The sequence below is a fragment of the Ursus maritimus genome, unplaced genomic scaffold (genome assembly GCF_017311325.1).
Source record: "Ursus maritimus isolate PB19 unplaced genomic scaffold, ASM1731132v1 scaffold_21, whole genome shotgun sequence".
Classification (NCBI taxonomy): domain Eukaryota; kingdom Metazoa; phylum Chordata; class Mammalia; order Carnivora; family Ursidae; genus Ursus; species Ursus maritimus.
In genome coordinates this window covers 39,056,340-39,081,844 of record NW_024424564.1, presented here as the reverse complement: position 1 = coordinate 39,081,844, position 25,505 = coordinate 39,056,340, and the positions used below count along the sequence as shown (strand labels likewise).

The window sequence follows — 25,505 nt, the reverse complement described above, 5'->3', positions numbered from 1 at the left end:
CGGAGCCCTTTACAAGGAATGCTTTTCTTAGGGGTGTAGCTAGGCAGATGGATGGGGCAGGGGGCAGAGCTAGAGCTCACAGAAAGATTTCTCCGCAGTCTTAAAAGGAAGGACTTGCTGACTCTGAGTGTTTTTGCAAAGGGTGCGGTGTTTTGGGAATGGAGTGGGGGAGAGAGAGCTTTCCATCGTGAGGGGGTGGGGTTCTGTGGCAAGGCCCCCAAATCATCAGCAGGGAAGGTTTGGCAGGCGTGTTTTTGCTAGAGGTTTTACTAGTAGGGTAGAGGGAAATTGGCTAAGGGATAAGTAAAAAAAGCAATATTTAATGAGTGTTTACTATGTGCCAGGCTCTGTACCCACATTTTAAAACGTACTTTTCCTAATACCCACACACAGAATGATTATTAGCTCCGTTTTATGGAGGAAAAACCATGTAGATTATGTAATTTGCCGAAGATTACCCACTGGAATTGGCTCGAAAGAGCCGTGGACTCCACATTCCATTGACTTAACCATTACTTTTACGTTGCTTTCTGGGCCCTAATTCTAGCTTTGCTCCTTACTAGCTCTGTGGTCTTGGCCTAATTGCTTACCCTCTCTGAGATACATTTTTTTTTCATAAGTGGAGGAAATAATAGCTTCCTATGAGAGTTATAATGGAGGCAACGTGTAATAAAGAAAGGGCCCAGCACACAGCCAGGGACAGGGATAGCGGCCAACAAAATGCAGCTATTCTTTATATAATTATCATTATCTTTGAAGTCTCCTTTAAGTCTACAATCCCATGATTTTTCTAGACAGTTCCTAGAAGGTGGGTACTGGGTTCACAGTTTGCCTGGGTTCAAGGAGGCTAAGGATGCCTGGTTGTTAAAAGAATGATGCAAATTGCAGTTATACAACAGACCTGCAGAGGCACACCCGTGCACACACACTCACACCTACCAGAACACGGGTATGAGAATGGAACAAACATCGTGCTCCAAACGTTATCACTGCATTCATAATTACCTTTGATTTACTCCACTTCGGGCAGCTGGGGGTATTGGCGCAGCTCCAACAATCTCCCTAGTATGCAAGAAAAGAAATGCTTAAAAATCAAGACTATCAGGCAACCCAAGGATATGCCCCTGGTTAATGCCTTGGTGAGTTGACAAAGAACTTAATCTTGACTAAGATTCTGGCTCCGATCAAGAACACAAAGGCAAGCACACTGCGACTTTGCCATGGAGAATTCTGAAAGTCTGTCTTGGCCCTCAGCTCCTTGGTTTTTGTTGCTTGAGGTGAGACCTTCCCTGCTACACAGAGCTGGGCCAGGGCGGGCAGTGCCCTCCAGGCATCTGGTCCAGTGGCAGTGGGAAATGTGCACGCAAGTGTCCCTTCCACTATAAACCAGCTATGATACTTTTGGCGAGTCACCCTCTTTGACCCTCAGGTTTCTGACCTACAAAATAGAGACCACGATTCTCGCTGCTGTTTGACCTTCAGGGGACTGGTGTTGGAAACTATTAATGGCAAAAACGTGTGCCAATATACTTTGGAAGTTAAGAAGGCCACAACTTCTACAGCAGAAAGGACAACCGGTTTTTCACCTTCTACTCTGGCTGCCTGGTATCTCAAGAACTTGGGATATTTCTCGAATCCTTACAAGTTGCCAGGTACCAAAGCCAGCTGGTCATAGACTTGGCCACGCAAGCCACCTCCCCTCTTTGAGACTCAGTTTCCAAATCTCCATCACAGAGTTACTGATAACAACTTGTATTGTTGGATTCCTTTAGGGGTAAGATGAGCATTGAGCCAAATGGCTGGCTCTACACACGATCCTGGACAGATGAATGAGTATGAAATGTGACAACGTCTCACACAGCAGGGCCCAGGGCAGACATTCAAGCACTGTTGTTAAATGAACGAATGAATAAGTCAACGGTGGTGTGGGTGGCATATGATACTAGGTTGAACCCTATGAAGTTGCCATTTTTGTACTCATACCCTGCCAAATACGACAATTTTATATGGTCTCATCTGGCAGAAGAGCAAAAAACGTTTGTTGAATGAATGGGTGAGTGACTGAGCAGATAGGGGGCTTTGAAAAGGAAGAGCTTGTTGCAGGATCATGGGCACACAGTTGCCTCCTTAATGGTGAAGGGATGAATGGATGGGGGGCTGTGGGTAAATGGACTGTGCCAGGCTGGGGCAGGGCTAAGGAGATGCTTGTGGGTTCTGAGTTTGACGAGCACCATCATCTGGCCCTCAGATCTCGTGGGTCCTGGGCTCTCTGAGGACCAGCCTTCACTGGTTTCGAGGCAGAATCCATGCTGGGTCGTGAGGGCTGAACCCCAACACTCTCCTATTATGGTACTGTTTTGGGGACTGACCGAAAAATTGTATGCGGCAAAAGTGTCACAGTGGCCCCCCAGGGTGGAATCGATCAGGAGGCAGTCAATGCCGTAGGCCACACCCAGGTCAAACAAGAGTTCTCGCTGCACAATTCGGCATGTTTGGTCGTTCAGGAAAAGCTCGCCCTGAGAGGGGGGAAGGGAGATGGAGAGAGAGAGAGAGAGAACAGTCAACGATCCTTCTTAGACTTCTCTTCTTCCTAAGGCCATATAAAGTGGCCAACACCTGCAAGACTCAGAAAGTACTATATATATATATGTAAGATACATATAGCAAACAGCCAGTGCCTATTATGTGCAGAGTAATGCTACATGTGGAGCCCGTGCAAATTCCTTGAATCCTCACAATTTCCTAGAGGAATGATTACCAAGATCACTGCTTCCAGATGAGAAAACCGAGACAGGGGAGGTTCAATACCTTGCCCTAGGTCAGGCAGCCGGGGAGTGGCGGTGTGGGCACGCCCACAGGCCATCAGCCTCTGAGCCCCAGCCGTGGCCTCCACCAAAGCAGAAACAGGGGCAGCGAGGGGGACAGGCTGGAGCAGCCACGACCTGTCTGTGGTTCAGGATCCACTTTCGTAACGTGGCCACTTCGTGAGCAGTAGTGTGTTTTTTGTTGTTGTTTGTTTGTTTACTGAGTGCTACGTTCTAGCAAAATGTGGCCATGACCTTTTTTTTTTTGAGGATATACAAGTGATGGGCTGTAAGTCTATAATGATGACAATAACTTCTTTTCACATGTACTAGGCATTGTCTAAATCATGCTCTAGAGACATTATTTCACTTTGCTTGCAACAATTCCAGAGCTTTCTTCCTTAGGGTTCACCCAGCTAGTAAATCGTTGACTACATCTCCACCCACCCCTGGAGGAAGCATAATGCTTTTAGAAAATTCTGTGGGAGGAAAACAAAAGATAAATCTCAGCATCTATTGATGGGATGGACACGGTGTGATTCAGTGGCGAGAGCACTGGAAAACTGGTTAAATCCTCCACTTCCGCTTATGTGCGGTGTGACTGTGAGTGAGTTACTGAACTTCTCTGAGGTTTAATTGTTTTCATCAGGTCAATAGGATTAATGATTCTATTGCATAGGGTTGTTAGAAGGATCAAACTAAATAATACATTGCCAAGTGCTCTGAAAGCTACAGTAGCACCCAGAATGAGCAGCAGACATTCTTACTATACTTCTTTGATAGGTGTCCTGTTTGATCTATGGAAATAGTACAGCCAATCTCAAGAGTGTAAGTACATTGGAACAATGTTCTAAAAGTCGGAATGTAAAGGTGCTAACATTTCTCACATTCACTTTATAAAATCAATGCAATTCCACTGCAAACACCAAAGGGATTCTGGCTGGTCATAAGATAGAAACAGAATGACGTATGGCACTTCTAAGAAGGCTCCTTGAAGGGAAACAACTCAGCTGAGAGCTGCATCCCTTTCATCCTTTCTCCTGGCCCTGGTGGTGGGAGCTCCGTGCTCCAGCAGCCGTGTTGTACCTGGAGGTGGTTCTGAGGCTGGAAACGTGCTGCAGAGCAGTCAAACAGAAGGTGCTCCCCCAATGAGCCATCATTCTAGCTCTGGCTTGGCTGCCTCCTGATTTCTTTTAAAAAGACACAAACCGTTATATATTTAAGCCACTGTCATTTTGGGTCGTCTATGGATACAGGATGTGGCTACTATTGTCCCATCAGACCCATTCATTATATGGAATTTCAGGGAGGCAATATGGTTCAGGAGCTAGCCGGGGAAGGTGACAATTGCGAACTTTCTCTCTGTTGGCTGGTCTTGGTAGATATAGCCCAGAGCTGGCTCTGAATGCCAACAAGGGGCTAGAGGTGAGGCTGCAGTGGGGCTGGGAAGGAAGGGAAAGGAATGACCGGATCTTTCTTGCTTCAGCGGAGTGTCTCACACTGCAAAATAAATGCTCTGAAAAAAAAAAAAAAAAAACAACCAAAAACCAAAAACCAAAAAAACAAAAACCAGAGCTGCTCTCTGCAAGTGTAAGGGCGGGGGGGCTCCCTAACCTCTGCTACCAGGGCTTGTGCTGGGCCAGGATTTCTGAGGTTCTTCCCATCAAAATACTCACTCTCAACTAATACCCCTGAAGGCAGAGAAAAGGGCTTGCTGTCAACTGAGGAAAAAATGACTATTCCCTTGAGGGGGCGGGGGTTGGGGAGTGTTGTGGGTACTCACGATGTCACCGCCAGCTCCACATGTCACCCGCAGCTCTGAGCCTTGCAGGGTCTTCCAGGCAGTGGCCCTGGGGAGACCCACTGCTAAAATCTGTAGGAGCGATGGTGCCGTGTTAACATGCCAGATTTAGCCGCAGAAGCCCCAAAGGAGCTTTGCCAACAGACCAAATACAGACGTAAGTTTTTCCACCTTTAAAATGACGGCAGACGTAATCAAAAGGAAGACTCATCACGGGCTCTAGAGAAAGCTGGAAATTCTTTCCGTAGGACAAGTCTCCTCCAGCTGGGCTAATTTCAGTCACCCCTCCGTGCCTCCTCTAAGCTGGGGAGTCCACGGCAGAGGCTGTGTTGGTGTATGAAGCTAATGACGGGATCCGTGGGTCGGGGAAATGGCACAGGGCGTGGTTATGGGTTGAACTGTGAGCCCTGAAAACTTTATTGACGTCCTGACCCCATTACCTCAGAATGTGACTTTACTTGGAAATAAGGTCATTGCAGATGTAACTAGTTAAGATGAGGTCACATTGGAGTAGGTGGCCCCTTGGTCCAAAATGACTGGTGTCCTTATAAGACGAAAAGAGAAGAGGAGAATGACATGTGGAGACACACAAATACACAGGGAGAGGACAGCCATGTGACAAGAGAGGCAGGGACTGGAGGGATGCAAGGATTTCCAGCAACCGCCAGAAGCTAGGAGAGAAACATGGAACACATTCTCCGTCCAAGCCTCCAGAAGGAACAACCTTGTCAGCACCTTGACGTCAGACTTCCCAGCCTCCAGAGCTCTGAGGGCATACGCTTCTGTTGTTTCAAGCCACCCAGTTCGTGGTTATTTTTTATGTAGCCCTAAGACACTAACACAGGTCCTATGAATTAGCCAAAGTTAGGACACTTGGCCTTCTGGGATTAGACAGACTCACTCCTGGAGACAGACGTGGGTCCTAGTTGAGGACACAGAGTGACAGGGTTTCAGCAAGAGCTGCCATGTGCCTACAAGATCTTGCTTCCTTGATCACGGTAGATTCTTCAGGAGTGAACGGCTGATTGCACCTGGCTCAATCAGCCCTTGGCTTAGAAGTTTTGGAACTGGGGGAGAACAACTCCGCCTGAACAAACTTGGGAGCTGTTGCCAATAGCCACTTGGCCATGTGACCTGGGGCAGAAGAAAGCCGATGTGCAGTACAGCAGAGGAATGATGGTAGGTTGGAGAAACAGGGCAGGCCTGGCACACTGCGGGGGTCAAGTAACCACGGCCAGTTGGAGGAGGACAGAGAGGGGCAGGGGCGCTCAGGTCTCCTTTGCACTGAGGAGGTGAAGACACACTGACCATTCCTGGAATGGACCCCATCTGTATGCACACGAAATACCTTGGACTCTCGGATCACGTGGAACTTCAAATACTCCATCAGCTTGTCCTTGTTTTCTTGGTTGAACAGGAAATCCTGTTGTTCGGGGGGTAGAGCTTGCAGGGCTTGGTCGCTGGGCCAGAAGAGAGTGATCGGAGCATGGACGGGGTCAGTGATGACACCCAGCAAGCCCACATCCTGAAACACAGCGAGCAGGACGTGTGCACAGCAGAGCCCGGCCACGGGGTGAGGCAGAGCGTCTTTCTGAGGCCCAAAGCCATTTAGAGGGGTTCCCTTCGTGCCTGCCCCGGGGGCTTGTTGGGACTCCAGCTGGTTCAGGGGTGACAGCCTGAAACTAGAGGCCCAGCACATCTCAACCATTCTGACCCTCAGTTTCTTGGATTGCAAAACAGACAAATTCTGGGCTTTTGTGAGTAGAAAAAGAAGCTTTAACAAACACCTTTTTTTTTTTTTTTTCCCTACTACTGCCCCCAAATTGTAATTTCTGGAAGACCCACTTAGCATTTTCCTCTTATTTCACTTAAAAAAGTGAAACTTATACAATATTGAGATGCTCCTATGTATTTATAAGATTTCTAGCTCACATGGACTCAAAAAGGAAATTGCTGGATGAATGGAGAGGAGTCATTTCGAGAGCCTTCTATAAGCTGGGTGCATCATAGACATTAGCCCTGCGATTTTTCCAACAGCCCTATGAAGTAGGCTTTAGTGTTCCCTTCTACTGAGCCCCAGAGAGGTTTGCTAATTTGCTTTCAAAGCCTGTGCTCAACCAGACGAGCTGCTCAGGTTTGGGGGTGACCAGAGGGTTTTTGAGCTGGGTGAGCCAGCAAAGATACTTGCCCCTAATCTCCCTGGTGAGTCTCATTTTGAGCACCTTGAAATCTCCATTTCTGAAGAGCTCCCCCGAGAGTGAGCCCCAGGCCATTTTGGAAATCGCTGGTCTGTGCAGAGGTTTATAGACTGTGCCACAGGGGTGGGTATGGAGTGGGGGGCTGGTTCTCAGAGCCCTCCTGAGACTTCTCAGGGTAGGTGGAGGAGAGGAGACCTTGGAGGACCCTGTCCCTCCCTGATTCTCCTCTGAAATCTTTGTTTGAACAAGAAGTTTCTCTACTCAATTTGTGGCGAAAGTGTCTGAAATCAGAAAGATATAGTTTTAAATACAATTTCTACTTATGCCTCAGGCGTAGATTTTCCAGATCTGCACCTCGGCTTGCCCATCTCTATAATGGAGGTGATAATTCCAGATGGGAAGCACCTCGTTCAGGGACCGGCACAGCCTAATTCCTTCCCTTGCTCCAACCTCAAATACTTCAGCTTCTAATACAGCCGATGTGCACTGGATAGCCAAAGAAACCCTATGCTATTTGGGGAATGGAGTGGTCTGCCATGCCTTCGCGCTGCAGAAAATCAGGACTTCCCTNCACAGATCCCACAACAGCTGGCTAGCGCCCCAAATAAAACACCGAATGACAAAACAACACAGCAACAACAAAAAACCCCGAAACAAAAGAAAACCAAAAAACCCTCCGAAAAACCAAATTCCTACGGCAGATTATCCCCGAGGGCTTTACCTGTAGCAGGCTGCTGAATTTGGTGTAGCCATGGTTTACTGCCACTGTCGTGAGATTTTGCTGCAAAGATAGTAAGAAGTGGAACGACACGTTCCTTCATACGGTTCACAAAGCACTTCCACGAAAGCTCAACCGACTGGAATGAGGGTGAGACAACGCGGCAGGTGCTGGGGATCGGCTCAGCAGCACCCACTCCAGCTCCCGTGTACCCGGGCCTTTCTGCGTGATGGAGGCTGGGGGGCTATGTGCTGCCTTTTCCCAGACTGCCCTGCAGCCACAGCCTCATAGGCGACGGGGCACCCAGCAAGCACAGGGGTTTCATCAGACGTATGGGTGGAAGGAAACAACGTGAGGTGGGTGTGACTGCTAGGAGGGGGACCGTGACTGGCACAGTGGCAGAGGCATCCGGTGCTTAGACCTGCATGTTGCAGGTGCCGAGGCCGGAGACAGGTCCGGACAGCCCCGTGGTGAAGTCAGGGGTCCTCCCTTCACAGGTCCTCCCTACACTGGTCTCCCTGGGTAGCTCCTGGCTCTCTGGCTTTCTTAGAGATTCAGTGATGAACTTAATATCTTAAGAATCCCCTTTTTGTTTAAGTTAGGCATAGTGGGTTCTATTGTCTGCAATGAAAAACCCTGGCCAATACTAAAATAACAATCAAATTCAAAATTGTCTTTTCTTTCACTTGAAAAGGAGTTTTACTCCAGGTTTGTTTTGAGTGATATTTATTTATCTACCATCTATCTATCTTTCTTTTCTTTTTTTCTTTTATTTTTTAAAAAGATTTTATTTATTTATTTGACAGAGACAGACAGCCAGCGAGAGAGGGAACACAAGCAGGGGGAGTGGGAGAGGAAGAAGCAGGCTCCTAGCTGAGAAGCCTGATGCGGGGCTTGATTCCAGAACGCTGGGATCACGCCCTGAGCCGAAGGCAGATGCTTAACGACTGCGCCACCCAGGCGCCCCTCTTTTATTTTTTTAAAGATTTATTTATTTATTTTAGAGAGAGTGCATGTGAGCAGGTCGAGGGGCAGAGGGAGAGAGAGAGGGGATCCTCAAGCAGAGGCCCTGCTGAGCATGGAGCCCAATGCAGGGCTTGATCTCACAACCCTGGGATCATGACCTGAGCCAAAATCAAGAGTCGGGTGTTGAACTGACCGAGCCACCCAGGTGCTTCATATCTATTTATCTTTCTACCTATCATCAGTCTCATCCATCTGTGTAATTCTCCATCTTCCAATCCTTGCGGAAACGAAAGAAAATCTTATAAAATCCATTTATCTATTTAAATTAGACTTTTACCTATTTACTTCTTACCAGAATAATATTCACTAGGCTTTTAATAGTAGCTTGAGACTGAAGGAGCAAAATTAAAATGTCTCCGAATGATGCCTCAAAATCAGAATTGTGGGCCGCTTGGGTGGCTCAGTCGGTTACATATCTGCCTTCGGCTCAGGTCATGATCCCAGGGTCCTGGGATCGAGCCCCCTGTTAGGCTTCCTGCTCAGCAGGGAGCCTGCTTCTCCCTCTCCCTCTGCCTCCCCCTCTGCTTGTGCTTTCTCTCTCTCTGGGTGTCAAATAAATAAGTAAATAAGTAAATAAATCTTTAAAAAATCAGAATTGTGATAATAAATTATGAGTCTTATGAGTCACTCTGTGCCGGAAGTATGACAATGAATTCACCCACCAGAATCCTTCCAGAGGCATCTTTGGGAGTGATAAGCAAGTTTTGGGGAGACAGCAGTTTGTCTATGATGTGGATGATTCCATTGGTATGGATGATATCACTGGATATGATCTTAGCCTTATTATTTATATACACTGTGTCCTAAAATTAACCAAAAAAAGAAAAAAAGAAATGAGCACAGAGACAAACAGACACAAAATTACTTCTTTCAGAATGCTTTTAGCAACATGCTAACTTATCATGAAAGTGAATGTTTAAGTAGAGCCTTGAGCCCATTTATTTACTGTGATTATAAAAAGAGAAGTGAGACAAGCCTGTAATCTCACCTGGAGAAGTTAATTACAGATCACCAACCACCATGGTCATTTCACTGTGATTCTCAAATATGAAATAGCAAGCAGCTTGAGACTGGCGCCTTTCTCACATGTATTCTCTACACCACCTTCTGCCCCCACCACTCGCTTGCTTCTCTCGGCAATGGATTCTACCGCCGCTACTTGTTTCTCTGTTGTGGGGAGCGAGGGGACCAGCATGGCCAAGTGGCTGTGGTCCAAAGTATTCTTCCCTGGCTGGCTCCTGATCAGAAGCAGTTCTGATGACCGCTTAAAGCAGGGTGCCTTTGAGTTTCAGTCCCAACTCGAATATTTACGTGCTGTGTGACCTTGGACAAGTTACTTAACTTCTCTGAGCTCAGTTTCCCAATTTGTAAATTGGAGAAAAGAATAGTATCTACATCACAGATTCTTTTGAGGATTAAATAAGTCAGCATACATCCAATACTTCAAATACCACCTGGCACAAAGGAATCACTCAACATGTGCTAGTTGTTGTTATTACTATTATCGCTGGTATTACTCTAAAGAAGAGGAGAAGAGAAAGGGCCACGTGGTGGGTGGCCTCTCTTACCTGAGAGACGGAGATGAAGATTTTCTCCCCCTGGAGAGAAGTAGCATTTGGGATCAATTTCAGGTTTTCTAGAAGCAGCTGGTGGCAGGCGATCACATGGTAGCGAAGAACCTGGGGCATGAAACCCTTTTTGTCCCAGTCTTTAATCTGTAATAGAAGATGGGAGGGTTCCAGCCAGAGCCAGGAGCCTTTGGTCTCCCCTCCCCGATGCCCTCGCCGGGGCCTCCCTCCCCACCGGACTGGGAAGGAGGCAGTCAGGGCTGGCTGGTGGTCAGAGTTACAGGGTACAGGCTGTTCAGGCAGGAGGGAGAAAGTGGTCCTCGTTCCTTTCCTCCTTCCAACATAGATTCTCAGCTTGGAAGGGAGCTTGAAGTTCCCCTGGCCCAGCATTTCACAACACATGTGGCGGGACCCTAAGTCCTGTGAGATGCTACTTGCAAAAAGACTTTTCTTGTGAAAAATGCTGGGAAATGCTGCATGGCACCTGCCCCCCTTGGAGAGGTACCTGGGCCAGATTTAAACCTTAAGTATGGAAAAGATCACGATACTTTCCCATTTATAAATCGAAACACAAACAATATTAACCATTAATAAAAAGTATAAAAAGTAATAAAAGGCCCATAAGGTTCTCTTTGTTTCATGATATCTCTTTTGATGCTTTTGAGAGAAAAACTATCAAATGTCAACATCTTTCAAAAAGTATTTTTGTATCTCTGCTTTACTAGTATCTAAAATATATGCATGGGGCGCCTGGGTGGCTCAGTCGTTGAGTGTCTGCCTTTGGCCCAGGGCGTGATCCCAGAGTCCTGGGATCGAGTGCCGCATCGGGCTCCTCCGCTGGGAGCCTGCTTCTTCCTCTCCCGCTCCCCCTGCTTGTGTTCCCTCTCTCGCTGGCTGTCTCTCTCTCTGTCAAATAAATAAATAAAATCTTAAAAAAAATAAAATCAAATATATGCATAGAGAGGCAGTGTGCATAGTGAAGGACGCAGGCTCTGGAGTCATGTTTGAGTCCTTGCTCCACTACTTGCTAGTCATATGGCCTTGGGGAAGTTACTTCTGCCAATGTCCTGGACTGTAAAATGGGGATAATAGCACCCAACTGATAGGGTTGTTGTGAACGCTAAATGAATTAATCTAGGCCAGGTACTAGAAACAGTGTCTGGCACACTCAATAAATGTTTGCTACATTTTTATATGTTAATGGGTAATCCAGCATGAAGAGTCCCAGTGAATGTTAGAACAGTAAAGGCTCTGATAAGGTCTGCAAGAAAAAAGATTTAAATTCCTTTAACCCAGCATCCTCCCTTCCTTCCTTCCTTCCTTCCTTCCTTCCTTCCTTCCTTCCTTCCTTCCTTCTTCCTCTCTCTCTCCCTTTCTTTCTTCTTTCTTTTTGTCTATGGAAGGTTTGGATCATTTAAGAATTGTTGATCTTTTCCAACCTCTTACCCTATTCAGGAATATTTTTTAGCGGGCTTCTAGCTGTTACACCGCAAATCCACTTAAATCCTTCCCCTTTATAGGGGTCCCTATGCTGAAAGGCAGCCCGTCCCATTGCTGATCAGCACCAGCTCTTCCTAAATCTCCTGCCCAGAAATGTCCCCAGCATTGGTTCCAGGTTGACACCTAAAGACTGGGCTCCAGTCCCAAACGTCTTCTGCTTGTCTAGAGCGTCATGCTTACCCGAGGTTCCTCATCAAAGGCTGCAGATAAAGGTGCAAAGACAGTGAAGGGGCCTGGACCACTCAGGTCTCGCACAGAATGCTCCTGTGGGAAGGAAGGTGGGGCCGCATGTCACCTATTTAACATAAATACTGGGCGGGGGTTCAGACAAAGAGCAGAGAGAGTGGATGGTGGCAGAGAGGAGGGAAAACCGAATTGGGCGATCTGTGTTTTATTTAGTCTCAGATTCAAAGTCATTCTGATTCTTTTTTAAAAAAATTATATATATATATATCAGGGGAAGGACAGAGTGAAAGGAAGAGAGAATCTCAGGCAGACGCCCCATGGAGGGCAGAGCCTGATGTGGGGCTCGATCTCACAGCCCTGAGTCCTGGGCTGAAATCAAGAGTTGGATGCTTAACTGACCGAGCCCCCCAGGCACCCCAAATCCATTCATATTCTTTGTCATTGAAATAATGTTTTTTTGTATACAGTTATAAAAATAACACATGCTTATTGTATTAAAGACTTGAAAATATAGCATAAAGAAGGAAATAACCACCCATAATCCCACTGCCTGGAAGTCACCTGTTACTTTTAGGTATTCTTTCCCAGTGTCTTTCTACATACAAATATTTTACATAATTGGGATAATAATACAAATGTAAATAATAAGATGAATGACTTAGCGGTTCTAATTGTTTTCTTGCCGATGCTAAGGTCCTATGGTTACTTATATTTTCTTCTGGGTTTTATTATCTTCTTCATTTATATTTTTATCTTTTATTTTTCAATATGTCTGGCACTTATGCTGATGTTTGATGTGCACAGAGCTCTAACTTCATATTTTCCCCCAAAGCGTTCGCTGATCGCCCCAGTAATGCTTCCTTCCTCTACCGGTGGTAGTTTTTGCACACACGGCATTCTTGTGCGTCAAACGGGCCAGGGCGGCGTTGCTTCCACTCCTGCCGCCCACCCAAGGCCTGAGCAGTCCACAAAGGACCAACAGGGACCCTATTTCAGAAATCCACATCCCCAGACTTTCTTCTCCCTTCACCAGCTCCAGAGGCTACAGTTTCCCCGGATCTGGCTGGAGACCCACGTCCTACAGCTATAGACAGACACACATGTTCTTACCAGCAACTGGAAGAAGTACTGGGACGTTTTTGGGTTCCTGGGAAGCTCCTGGAAACAAAGACAGGGCAGGGCCACTTCATGTCTGGGATTATGTGCAAGAACCATCCGGGGTTGTCTAAGGACAATTTCTCTAAGGTCGAGAGTCTCTCCTATACTTTCAACTGGAAATCTGCCCTGATGGGCCTATTTCCATCCCATCCACAGGCTTCCATTGATGTTCAGAACAACTACGGGGACATGCTGGGAGTTCCAAAACCTTTCTGGAGTCACCGTCTGATTTATCAAAGAAAGGTCCAGCCATTTCCAGAAGCAGCTAAGCTTTAGGAGCATTTTTAAAAGTTCAAATATTTTTTAAAAAATCAGTTATGGGTTTATGGCAGATTTCATTTCTTCCTCAACAAGAATATTTGATTAGCCAGAATGCTCTAGTCCCTCTTTAAACCAAATAACAGGACATTCGCTTTGTAAAGGGGTAGACATCTACAAGTGTAATGCTGCCTCGTCTGCTATGCCCAGCAGAGATGCTTGTGTGCCTGCCCTCACCTATATGTTCCAACAGCAACCCACAGCATGGTGCCTTGGAGTTACTGTGTGCTCTGTGCCTGTCACATACGTTATTTCTGATAACAACCTGATGGGCTTAGTATTTTTTTTTTTAATGGATTAGAAAGCTGATGCCTCGAGAGGTGATGTTATTGCCCAATGCCACATTTCTAATTGGCAGAGTCGAATTCAAACCCAGTGCTTCTGACTCTAGAACCGTTGATCTGAGAATTCCCACAAGTAGATAAAATCCCTTCTCATTGCCAATTTATATACGAACAGTCTTTCCCATTTTTGTAGAGTTTTACAAGTTACAAAACTCTTGCACCTCCCTTGGGTAACCTGGATTCTTAGCGCAGGGAGGGATATAGGGTTTACTTTATGGGAACATGCTTTTCCTTACCTGGTAGATGTTGCCACGGCAGGTAAACCCATCCCCAGTGTATTCGGCTTTGCAAGTACACGTCCTTTCTTCTGGCCCAGTGTGATTGCAGATGGCAAATTCACTACAGCCGCCATTTTTCTGGAAAAATTTCCAAGGGGTGAGGGATACGGATAGGGGTCAGACCAGTTTGCCAGCTCTGTCAATATTCTCCAAGCAATTCTGCACTGACATTTAGGTTTTTACTCACTCTCTAACTGACATGTTTGCATGATTTGCCCCTTTCCTGAACTTGCCTTTCAACTCCCTAGGGTTGTAAGGGCCATTTATTCACCCAGCCTTGTATCCCAAGATGCTCGGGTCCAACCGAGCAGATCTCCAGCCTTATACAGACAAAACCAGAGGTTCCAAATGGGAAATTTCTTGGCACCTGGGGGTTGGCCAGAAAGACACCAATCTTGTCTGACAATTCCCAGCTTTAGGCTTAAGCTCTGATCTCATAATAGCCAAGGTAACAGTCATCAGCTAGAAGGCAGTGGGTATAAAACAGAACACACTGTCCTTGTCCACAAAGAGCTTAAAAACTGGGGAAGATGGGACAGAGACCGAAAATAGAAACAAAGCAGAGTACAGCTCAAAGCTGACATCCATAGGAACACCGAGGAGGGCTCCGCAGCCCAAGCCAAGTTAAAGTGAGCTCAGGAAAAAGAACCCTGATAGGGCTGACAAAGAAGGAGATCAACAGACTTAGAGGCCGACTGTAAAATCTTCCTTTCCTCTAACTGTTGTTCCCAAAGTCTTTGTGGAGCATGATATTTGGGCCGGGGGGCGGGGGGGACTTAGTGTCCCAGATTCCCGCCTCAAGCTGACACAGCTCCGTGAGCTCTCCAAGAAAGCTGCCTTCTGAAAGACCCTTCACCATCTCCTGGGGGCCCTGGATCTTCCGGCTAGGTACCCTGGATTTTACTGTCCCGTTGCCAGCCTGCTGTAAGACCACCAAGACCAATCCCCCCTTGTGCCACTTTGCTTTTGATCTCAGTCAACGACAGCAAGGTCTAGGCTCTCAAGGCTCCCTCCTACCTCATGGACGCTCCCCTCCACGCTGCTCTAGACATCGTGATCTGACCCCACACCCACCCCTTTCTGCCCTTACAAACCCTTTCTGGTGACTTCTGAAACACACAGCCATTAACGAACTCTTGACAGTCTACACCCGTTTTCAGAAAACTCTCTCTGCCTCTTACTGAAGAGGTTTCCGTGCACCCCTCAGGCAAAGCTCTTTTCTTCTCTTACTCCACACTTCATGGTCTGGGGGTGCGGGGGGGGGGGCTAGGACGGTGTCTTTCTTGCTGCACTTCCAAAGCCACTGCCAAAGTATTTCTACGCTCTCATGCTTCACAGGCCCCAGCTCCCTGAGAACACATGGAGTCTACTGTCACCCCTTCTTCGTCCTAGCCGTGGGGCCGGGATCACTGGCTTTCTCTCCACACCTGTCATCACCCTCGGTGGCGTCAGCATCCCTGTCAATGGTCTCCACTGTACCTGCCCCCATTCTGCCTCCGCCACCCCCGCCGGACCACGCTTGACATTGTCCCGCCATTAAAGTGGACGGCTCCTGAGAGCTCTGCTTCAACCCCCTGCTCTCTCTGACCACCAGCTTTCATCATCGCAACCCACCTCTTCCGATGCTGCGGCTCCAGCCTCCTTTGACTCACAGGGGCCTCCCCTCCTTTGAGCCAACTTCTTTCTCACCCACATTCCCGCCCACTCACTGGGCCCGGTCGCCCTGGCTCCTCGCTCGGTCCTGGCCAGCGGCCCACAGGAGGGCTCGAAAAACCGCGGCCTCTGGGCCCGGCCTGATGGACGGGCTGGGTGTTGTTGTCTGAACTCGCCACAAAGTTATCACACAGACACTGACACTGCCCCCCTCCTCCAGCGCATGTACCTTCTCTCTCCCTGGAGAAGACACGTCACACCTTCACTCCTCTCTGCAACTCTCAACCCCTGGCCCTCACTCTCAAGGACGAGCTCGCCTCATACCTTACGGAGAAAATAGACACAAGAACCAGCCCATCTTCCTGTCCTGACGCTCACTGCCGCCTGCCTGGGCCTGTCCTCCAACTCTACTTTCCTTATTTAACAAAGAAACCGACAACTGACTGACCAGTCGCTTACGCACCAAATGTCCCTCTCCTCCCCCTCAGTGTAAACTCTTGAAGGGAGGAGACTTCGCCGCTTGGTCACTGATGAGCTCCCAGTGCCTGAAATGGCGCCTGGTATCTAGGGAATGCCCATCGACCTAGATGTGTGTCATTCAGTGCGAGGTTCCCCACTGGATGTGAAGAAATTTGAGTGGCCTCTGTCCTCTGTCACAATTTATTTAGAATGGTCAGACACAGACATTTTCAAGCTATTTCACAGTAAGGGCCATGAGGGACTCAGTAACTGACTGGCTGACTAACAAACTGACTACCTACCTACCTGACTAACTGCCTGACTGACCAACTAACTGACTACTTGCCTACCTACCACCGCCCCTGCTCATCCCGGAGGCTCAGCTGTGGGCTCTGGGTCCCTTTCTCCTCATCCACGCCTGTACTTCCTCCTGTAACAACCCACCTCCCTCCCTCCCTCAGTTTCAGTGTCCTTCTCTCTAATCGGATTATCCTCATCTGCAGAAAAACATGCTTTAATTCTACTCATCTTGCAAGAAAACAAACTTCCATTTTTCCTGAAAAGAATGCAGGGGGTGGTGACGGTCATGGGTGCAGTGGCCGCGAGTTAATCACTCTTGTACCGAGTCTTGGGCACATGTGGGTTCATTGCGCGAGTTGCCAGGACAAGGTGGCCATTACAAAACAGACAGACAGAAAGACAGACAGATGGAAAGGCTCACTGAAGAATTGCTGTAGAAATAAACCTGGCCATGGGTCTGGTCATCACAGCTCCACATCCCAGCACCCTGCTTCCTGCAATCACTCCCTATGGGGACGTGTTCTCCTGAGGCATTTGCCAGACGAACACAGGGGACGGTAGGGCTAGAGCTTGGAGAGGAAGGGCTTTAATTACATGGCGTCTGTGCTGTGCTCATGGCCACAGCTGGAGGCTGGTGATATGAAGAAGGGAAGGAAGGTGCAGAGACTGGTCCTCCTCTGGGGCTCGCTGCCCTGTGGGAGGAACAAGCACCACAGAAAGGGATCCAGGGTGCAGCCTTTGAGTAAGACAGACATGGGTTCAAGTTCTGACGATGCTGTGTGCTCGCTCTATACCCAAAAGGTCTGCCATGTCCTACGTCCTGGTGTGTGTGAGTGTGACCTTGTTTAGAGAGTCTTTACAGATGCCATTAAGGATCTAGAGAAGAGAGCATCGTAGATGAGGCAGGTGGAGCCCACAGGAATCCTTACTAGAAGAGACACACCCCCATAGAGGTGAAGGCCATGAGAAGAAGAGGCAGAGAATGGAGTTTCTCCAACTACAACCAAGAACACGAGGGAGAAATGAGCCTCACGGCCCAGAAACAGCTCTGAAGGAGGCCTCCTCCAGGTGCCACCCGCCAGCAGGGGGTGTAGAAGGCGCCGCAGGCCTGGGCACCGAGGGCGTTGGCCGCAGAGCCATACTCACGGTCAAGCAGGTGTTGATGAAGGAGCACACCTTCCCGTCTCCAGTGTATTTGGGCAAACAGTTACAGACCGCCTGTCGGAGGGGAGGGGGGTGGGTTATTTCACAGAGAGATTCTGCGGGCTCTCAGGCTCCACTTCTATAACGGTAACGGTAATGCCCCTAGAGTCTGCATTCGGTCTTGGTAAGCTCTTTTCTACAATGATAGTTGTCATCTCACATTCTAGCACATTCGGCACACTTCACATTAGCACTGGCATCTCCTACATAGCCTAACTTTGCTGCCAAGAGACTTTATTTTTTTTTTTTTAAACATTGTTGCCTGATTTGGTCCCTTGCCTCCTTGGCACTCACCTCTTTCGTTGCCTTGGCTGGTGAAGGCTCAGCGTGAGGAAGCTAAGCTAGGCCCACTCCCACGCACCCTGCATTCCTGCACATCTCCACCACGCTCTGCCCTGAGGCGCCAGCGCCGGGAGCTGCTGGAGGCGAGCTTTGGAGTCGCACGGGTGGCACACGTGAGAACAATCAGTCAGACCCACTGTTTGGCCAAGGAAGTCAGCGGGGGCTTCACGTTGACGGAGGGGACACTGTCTGTAGGAAGCTGGGGACTGTCTACTTCACCCTCATTTCCCTGGCGCTCTGCATGGGAGCGAGTGGGGCTGAAACCCGGCTACACTCCAGTCACCACGCCGCGCGCCCAGAAGAAAGTGCACCTGCTGTTAATGTGTCCCCCAGAGAGGCAGCGTTTCCGGTCTCATGTCTGCTTGTTGGAACTGGAACTCATTGGCAGGGTCAGCCAGCATCAAAGAGCAGGGGCTCACTCCTCTGCCTCGTCCTTCACTGTGGGCCCTGACCTTGGCCCTAAACCTTTACCAAGACACCCCCAGCCTCCCCTCCTGGGCTGAGGTCCTGTCTCCGCGATCAACCCTGTGTCCCTCTCACTGCCTTCTAGGTCTGGAGGAGGATTTGGGGAGGCCTTGAGCAGCACAACGTTTCTAGGTTTTCCTTACTCCATATGTGGTTTGAAATAAGAACTCTGCTGAACCCCAAAATATGTCTAATTGTGCTGGGTTTTTCTACCACTATATGTGTAAACACACACACACACACACACACACACACACACGATTCTTTAAAATAAGTGTGTGTTTTTCCTTATTTTTGGGTGCTTTAGGCTCCTGTTTGTTCTGCCCATTGGGAGATCTGGCACTGAGTTCTGGGGCTCAAGAAGGTCCCTAGAACATTACTGGGGACTTCAGTTCATCATCTGGTTTCTGATGGAGGTAACTTCCTCGTGTTAGCTCTGGCTGTAAGGTTCACTATGTTACGGACTAAACGATGGACAGAGGGCCTAACGATGCTATCTTCTGCCATGGCACAAGCATTGCAGAGCCTCAAGAAAACGTGTGGGATTCTGGACATCAGAAAGCCGAAAGAAAGGAGAGCGTTGTTGGAAACTTTCTAGGTGCTTCTGAAACCATGTTGCGTTGGCAGCTGTCTACGTCTCCCACTCAGGAAGTCCCTTCTCCCAAGAACCCTTTGTTCCTTCACCTCCACCATTTCTCATTCCCACAGAATGGCCTCTTTGGGAATTCGTTCAGGATTTTCCCCTAACATGTTCTTTTTATGCTGCTGGTGTCCACAGGTCTGTTCTCAGTCTGAAGACTCAGGAATTTGTTCCTGGTTAACTAAGGGCCCCCGGGGGGCAGAACTCACCTGGTTGGGTCCCGTCTGCGTGCACTCTGCATTCTTGTGACAGCCACCATTGTTCTCCAAACATGGGTTGATCTCTTTAAAACAAAAAGCCAATACCTGGCATGAAATTCAAGCCTCATTTTCAAGTAAAGACATCTTGAGGAACGAGGTGGGATGGCTAACTGAACAAGGTGAGCAGGTGTCCAAGTGTGATTCAGTTTTCCAACAACCCTGTGGCAGAAGTAACCCCCACAGAAAAGGTCCTAGATACGGTTTCTCAAAGTTAGCCCCTCTGGGATGGGACTGTGCCAACAGAGCCATAGTCTGTGGGTTTGCCTCTGTCCCTCTCCTGAATGAAGATGAGCATTTGCGGCCAAGGACTTAAATAATAGAATCTCAGAGTCTAATCCAACATGCTATGAAGGAAGAAATTCAGGAATTAAAAAAATCGCTTGTCACTATCACAATATAATTGCTTCAGGGAAGACTCATCAATAGACTTTCCATCTAGGAGGACACTTCGATGAGGAGCAGGATATTTGCTGGGTGTTCAAGTATCTCCCCATTGACTGCTTCTTAGTAGCAATGGGGAAAAAGCAACTGTACCGTGGAGAAATCAGATAGCGCCTTGACCGAGTGGTCAAAATTAACATCACAGATGAGAGGCAGTTGGAAATCATGAGCCTCCAGTGGGATATCCTGAGCAGGATGCATCACCACTCCTGTGATACTGGGTCTGCAGGCATCATCTCAATATAATCATGAGCAAACATTGGTCAAACCCCAAATGAAGGACATGAAATGAATAACAAAGTTGGGGTGGTGGGCTGTCTTCTTCCAAAATGTCAATGTCATTAAAGACAAAGCAAGGCTGGAGAACTACCCCCGACCTGAGGAGACTAAAGAGGCCCGGTGGCCAAGTACGATGCCCACCCCTATCCTGCACTAGAGGAAGAAAATGCCAAGACAGGACATTATGTTATGGGGTCAGAGGACAAAATTAGAAGACAAATGGTAATTAGACAAATGTATTAAATCAGGAGTAAATCGACTGAAGTTGCTAACTGCTGCGGGTATGCAAGAATTCACCCTTATTCTCAAATATGCTCCAGTGTGTAAGGGTAAAGGGAATGTGATATATATAGTTTACTCTCAAATGGTTTAGGAAAAATGTGTACAGGCATTGAGAGAGAGCAAATGATAAAGCAAATAGAGCAATACATTAACAATAGTGAATCCAGGTAAAGAACACATGGGCCTACTTTTGTACTATGCTTGCAAGGCTTCTGTACAAATATTATTACTATTATTATTTTTACAACGAAAATGTCAAAAGCCAGACGGCTTGCTATGGCATACCTTTAGAGTAGTGTGTAGCCATGATGATACTGCTTTGGAGGTACGCTTATTTTCAGAGAGAGTTGTTCTTTCAAACTGCTAAGCATAGTAAATACTATGTATCATAAGACAGAATTCCATTCAAGGAAGTATGGTCTGGAGTGATATAACAATAGGAAGGGTGGTTCTTTCCAGAATATTCTCCCCCAGCATATATGCATTCTCTAATTTTTCTATAGTGAGAATGTGCTATTGTGTTAAAAAAAAAAAAAAAGGACTAATAAATGTTAAAAAAAAGTCCAGGCACCACCACAATATTTAACTGGAACACATGTCTCCGTTTTCTCCTTCCCAGGGGACTTTTGGCCATCACACACCTTCATACCACTGCCGTCACATTTTCACACCCTCATGCCTTCCCGCCCAGATACACTTACAGATGATTCCAAGCAGTGGCAGGTCCTGATAACAGGACCACTGTCCAGGGCTCTGACTCTTGAACCGCGGCCACTGGACAGGTGAGGGGCAGTACGTACCGAGGCACACGACGCCATCGCCCGTGTAGCCTGCCCGGCACACACACTGTCGGCTCCCAGGGGGGGGTCTCTTGCAGTCAGCCTGGGCGAGCAACCTCCATTGCTGGTCTCACAGGCGTTGATGGCTGTAGGAGAGAGATGGGACGCCCAGGCAGAGCAGGTGAGGAGAGGGGAGAAAAACAGTGATGCATTTTTACTTGGTGAGAAATGGAAGGTACCTCAAAATGCCAGGCACTGGATCAAATACGAATAGTTCAAAAGAACGCAAAGCACCAGATGTCTTCCCTGGTGAATTCTACCAAACATTTAAAGAAGGATAAACAGCTAATTTTCATAAACTCTTCCAGAAACTGGAAGAGGGGAGAAAGCTTCCCAATTCATTTTATGAGGTCAGTATCACCCTGCTATCAAAGCCTGACAGAGCCAGCACAAGAAAATTACAGCCCAATATCCCTTGGGAATATATCACAAAGACCCTCAAGAAAATATCTGCAAATCAAATTTGGCAGTATATAAAAAGAATTATACGCCATCACCAAGAGGGAATTTTGCAGGAATGCAAGGTGGTTCAACATTTAAAGATCAATTAATGTACTACAACGTATCAATGGAATGAAAGACAAAGCCACATAATCATCTCAATAGAAGGAACAGAAGTATTTGATAAAATTCCATGCCCTTAATAATAAAAACTCAACAGGCAAGGAATGAAAGGAAACTTCCTTAACCTTTTGATAAAGGATGTCTATATATGGAATAGAATTGAGAGTCCAGAAATAAACCCATACATCTAAGGTCAACTGATGTTGCACAGAGTTGCCAAGACATTTCAATGGGGGAAGGAACAATCTTTTCAACAAATGATACTGAGACAACTGGATCTTCACATACAAAAGAATGAACTTGGACCTTGGCCTCACAACATGTACTCAAATTAATTCAAAGTAGAGCCAAGACCCAGATCCACTTGGAGTCCCACACTGTGACCTTGGACAAGCCGCTTAGTTAATATGAACCTTGGGGTCCACCTATGGGGGTTTGTTTACGGGTTTAGAGACTCCCATCTAATCATGTATATGAAAGTGTTATAGAAATGTTGGCTGTTCTCCTGTTAACTTGTGTCTTCTGCTTTTGCTGTTTTTCCCAAAAGGCAGAAGGCAAGAAAAATGTTTCCGTTATTGTCCCTTTCCAGCTGTTTTCCCTGGCATACTGAGCACATCCTAGTGCAGGAAACATCTGGGCCCTGGGTCAGGGCGCCTGCGTGCTGGGACAATCCCCAGGCTACGATGGTCTAGGAAGCAAGCTGGTAGATTCATTGTCCAGTTCCACTAGAATCTGGGCCGAAACCTGCCTGGACAAGGTGCATAAGAGAAAAATGATGTTAAGTGTTTCCATTTTTCTAGCACCAAAGATGTGGTGGGTCCTGTAAGAATATTAGCTCGCATTTGTTGAGTATGCTCTGTGCCAGGGCTGTTCTAAGTACCTCACGGGGATTAATCCAGGTTATCACCCAACAGTCCAGTGAGGGAGATTCTCTTATTATCTACAACTTACAAATAGAAAAAGTGATGCAAAAATCAGTCAAGCAACTTTCCCACGGCAGCACAAGTGATAAGAACTTAGACTCAAACCCAGGAGAGTCTGACACTGGGGCTACTTTAAACTGCTGTCTCATTCTGCCATTGTACGTACAGAGAGGTCATTTCATCCCCAAACCACTCTGCTGGGGAGACAGTTTTGTTTACTTTGTAAGTGAGCTAAGGGGGCTCAGAGCAGGTAAGAGACCCACCCAAAGCCACGTGGGTAGTCGGAGGACGAACCGAGATTCAAGTCCCTGTCCCACTCCAGAGTCCCCACGCCTGGGCCACACCCTGGGTCGGTCAAACCAGTGTTTTTAAAGTTCTCCAGGTGATTTCAATCGCGGTCAAGGCCGTGCACCGATGTTTGGAGAAGAAAACAGGTGCAACCGACCCACCCATTCCTAAGCCGACACATGCCCCGTCCGTGACCAGTATTCTTGCCTCGGGCCACAGTCAGGTGCCCTGTTCCAGCCAGTTCACCCTCAGCGGCTGGTAGCGGCTGTCCATCCAGTCTGCAGGGACACAGACCTCTCAACAGCTTGCGCTTGCTGTCCCCCCCAGCAGACCCCTTCCTCGCTTGCCTGTGCAGACTGTTCCATTCCCTTGGAATCCCGCGGCGCATTTGCATGAGGCTGTGCCGTCTGGATTGAGAAGGCAGCTGCAATTGGAAAGGGCAAATGCTGTTTGTGGGGAAAAAAAAACAAACAAAAAACCAAAAAACATAACACCATCCCCTTCATCCCCAGCATCCCGGCTCCTGCCCCCAGGCAGCATTCAAAAGTCTTGCCTAAGCCTTGGAAGGAGAGGCCATTCTAGCACAGCCCTGCCAGGGGCAGCTGAAACTGCAGGGTGTATGTATGTCGGCATCGGCCCAGGGGTAGGGAGGATAGCTACCAATCTTCAGAGAGCCACTTATGTACTCGGGGCTGTGCTTTGCACATTACTTTGTAAAACCTACACAATATCCAATAGCCGTAACAAGACGATATTATTCGTCCCATTTTATAGATGGAGAAACTGAGGCTTAGAAGCATAAAGTAATCAACTCAAGGTCATGCAGAAAATGAAAATGACAGGGGCTGGTTTGAATTCAGGTCAACGTCTAGTTACTGGGTCAACTAATGAACCATGAAGCCCCTCTGGGAGTTAGGAGTGTGAGGCCAAAGTCTGAACAAGTAAGGCTTGGCGGTGAATCGGGAGCAAGTTTGGACGAAGGTGAGGTGCACTGGCCTCTCCTTGGCTTCTATGAAGAGTCCCCGTGGCTTGAACTAGGGGTAACAACTGGCATTTTTGCCAATAAGCCAGGAAACTCAGGGGGCAGCTTGTTGAAAAGACTGCACCTGGCAAGGTGACGGTGGCCTTTTCAGAGGGAATTTTCAGTTCATACTTAATTTTATCCTAACTCTTCAGAAATGGTCTCAGGAAGCGATTACCCTGAGCTGAACACTTCTAGGAAAGACTGACTTTTGCATCACCCCCCAAAGAAAGCTCGGAGGTACGTACTTGGCACTGGTGTGGCATATCCCATTGCAGTCGTCTTTTGTGATCTCTGAAAGAGAGAACCAATTGCTGGGTCAGTCCTTTTGTACTAAACCTACCTCAAGAACTTTCTTTGAGTACTTGGTGCTAAGAAAAGGCTTAATTCCTCAGAAGTAATGATATGCATCATGTGAACCATGCAAAACACTGTGACCTTGTAAAACCTTTTTTCGCATGGGCTGCCAGGAAGCTCAGAGCCAAATTGGAAGGTCAAATATACTGATGGAGTTGTCTATTGCATGCCAGGCCCCGTGCCGCTCCACGAGGATGCAAGGAGACTAAACCAGTGTTCTCCCTCAGGGTCTGGATGTTGATGCATGCTCCTCCCTGGGGCCTGATTTTCTACTTTCATTTATATTTCCTATGTTCCTTATTCTTTCATTTTATTACGGAGTGATATAAACAAGCAAAACCTAATTATAATGAATATTAAACTTTTTTTCCCCTTTTGCATATGCAAAAAGTACTCAGGACCAGGCAGGCACACAGCAGGTGCCTATTCTCTATTAGCTCGATTCGTTCCTAAATTTCCTGGAATAGCAGAGGCTCTTGCCCTTGGATGTACAGCTAACAGATATTTCCCAGCAGGGGAGGATCCAGAAAGAAATCCTTAGAGATGAAGGAAGAGGACCCTTTGGGGAAGATGCTCGTGTTAAGAGCCTTTGGGATAGAATCTCATTAGAGCTGGCCAAGTCACCCAGAAGGTCCAGGAAGAGAGACCTGACCATCAAGGCAATCTGTTTGGAGTCAGAGGGAACAGTGAGAGGCTCCAGTGGACGGGAATGGATGCAATGGGATCTTGTGCCTTTGTGTATGCTCTTCCTTCGGCCTGGAAATCCCTGATCTCCCCATTCTCTATCGATAGACATCCCAGTTATCTTTTAGGTCTGCAACCCAGGAGAGGATTCTCACCAGAACCTGTCGGTGCTGGCACCTGATCTCAGACTTCCAGCACCCAGAACTATGAGAGAGAAATTTCTGTTGCTTCTAAGCCATCTCATCTATAGTATTTGTTATAGCAGCCTGAGCTAAGTCATCTGTGTTTCAGAATGTTCTCTCTGGCAGCCATGTGGAGGACGGATGCAATTGAGGAAGCTGGGACAGGAGGCAGAGGGACAGATCACAAGGCTCCTGCTGGGAGCTGAGCAGCAGGAGGGGATGTGGAGGTTAGAATAACGGAGACATGCTGGTGAGGCAGTGAGGGAGCGGGAGTGGAAGGCGTAAAGGCCAAGTGGGTGGTTTCTAGATTGGGTAGGCCGGTGGGGGTAGGCTGGCTCTGTCTTCCCAGTTAGGCAAGCAGGCAGAGTGAGTCTGGAGGTCCGTCCTTGGAGCACATTAAGAAACATCACTACAGGGGCGCCTG

General features: G+C 47.7%; 1 protein-coding gene across 1 annotated transcript in view; it reads right to left on the bottom strand.

Annotated features, from left to right (window-relative positions):
- Nucleotides 1-25,505, bottom strand: part of STAB2 (stabilin 2) — a 144,219-nt gene that overhangs the window by 24,922 nt on the left and 93,792 nt on the right. Inside the window, 16 exon segments of the mRNA XM_040637381.1 lie at nucleotides 1,006-1,062; nucleotides 2,370-2,516; nucleotides 4,588-4,677; nucleotides 5,954-6,130; nucleotides 7,525-7,584; nucleotides 9,210-9,350; nucleotides 10,116-10,262; nucleotides 11,796-11,879; nucleotides 12,912-12,959; nucleotides 13,858-13,977; nucleotides 17,458-17,529; nucleotides 19,171-19,244; nucleotides 21,024-21,113; nucleotides 21,116-21,148; nucleotides 23,185-23,261; nucleotides 24,107-24,152. Of these exon segments, the coding sequence (XP_040493315.1) occupies nucleotides 1,006-1,062; nucleotides 2,370-2,516; nucleotides 4,588-4,677; nucleotides 5,954-6,130; nucleotides 7,525-7,584; nucleotides 9,210-9,350; nucleotides 10,116-10,262; nucleotides 11,796-11,879; nucleotides 12,912-12,959; nucleotides 13,858-13,977; nucleotides 17,458-17,529; nucleotides 19,171-19,244; nucleotides 21,024-21,113; nucleotides 21,116-21,148; nucleotides 23,185-23,261; nucleotides 24,107-24,152 (1,463 nt within the window).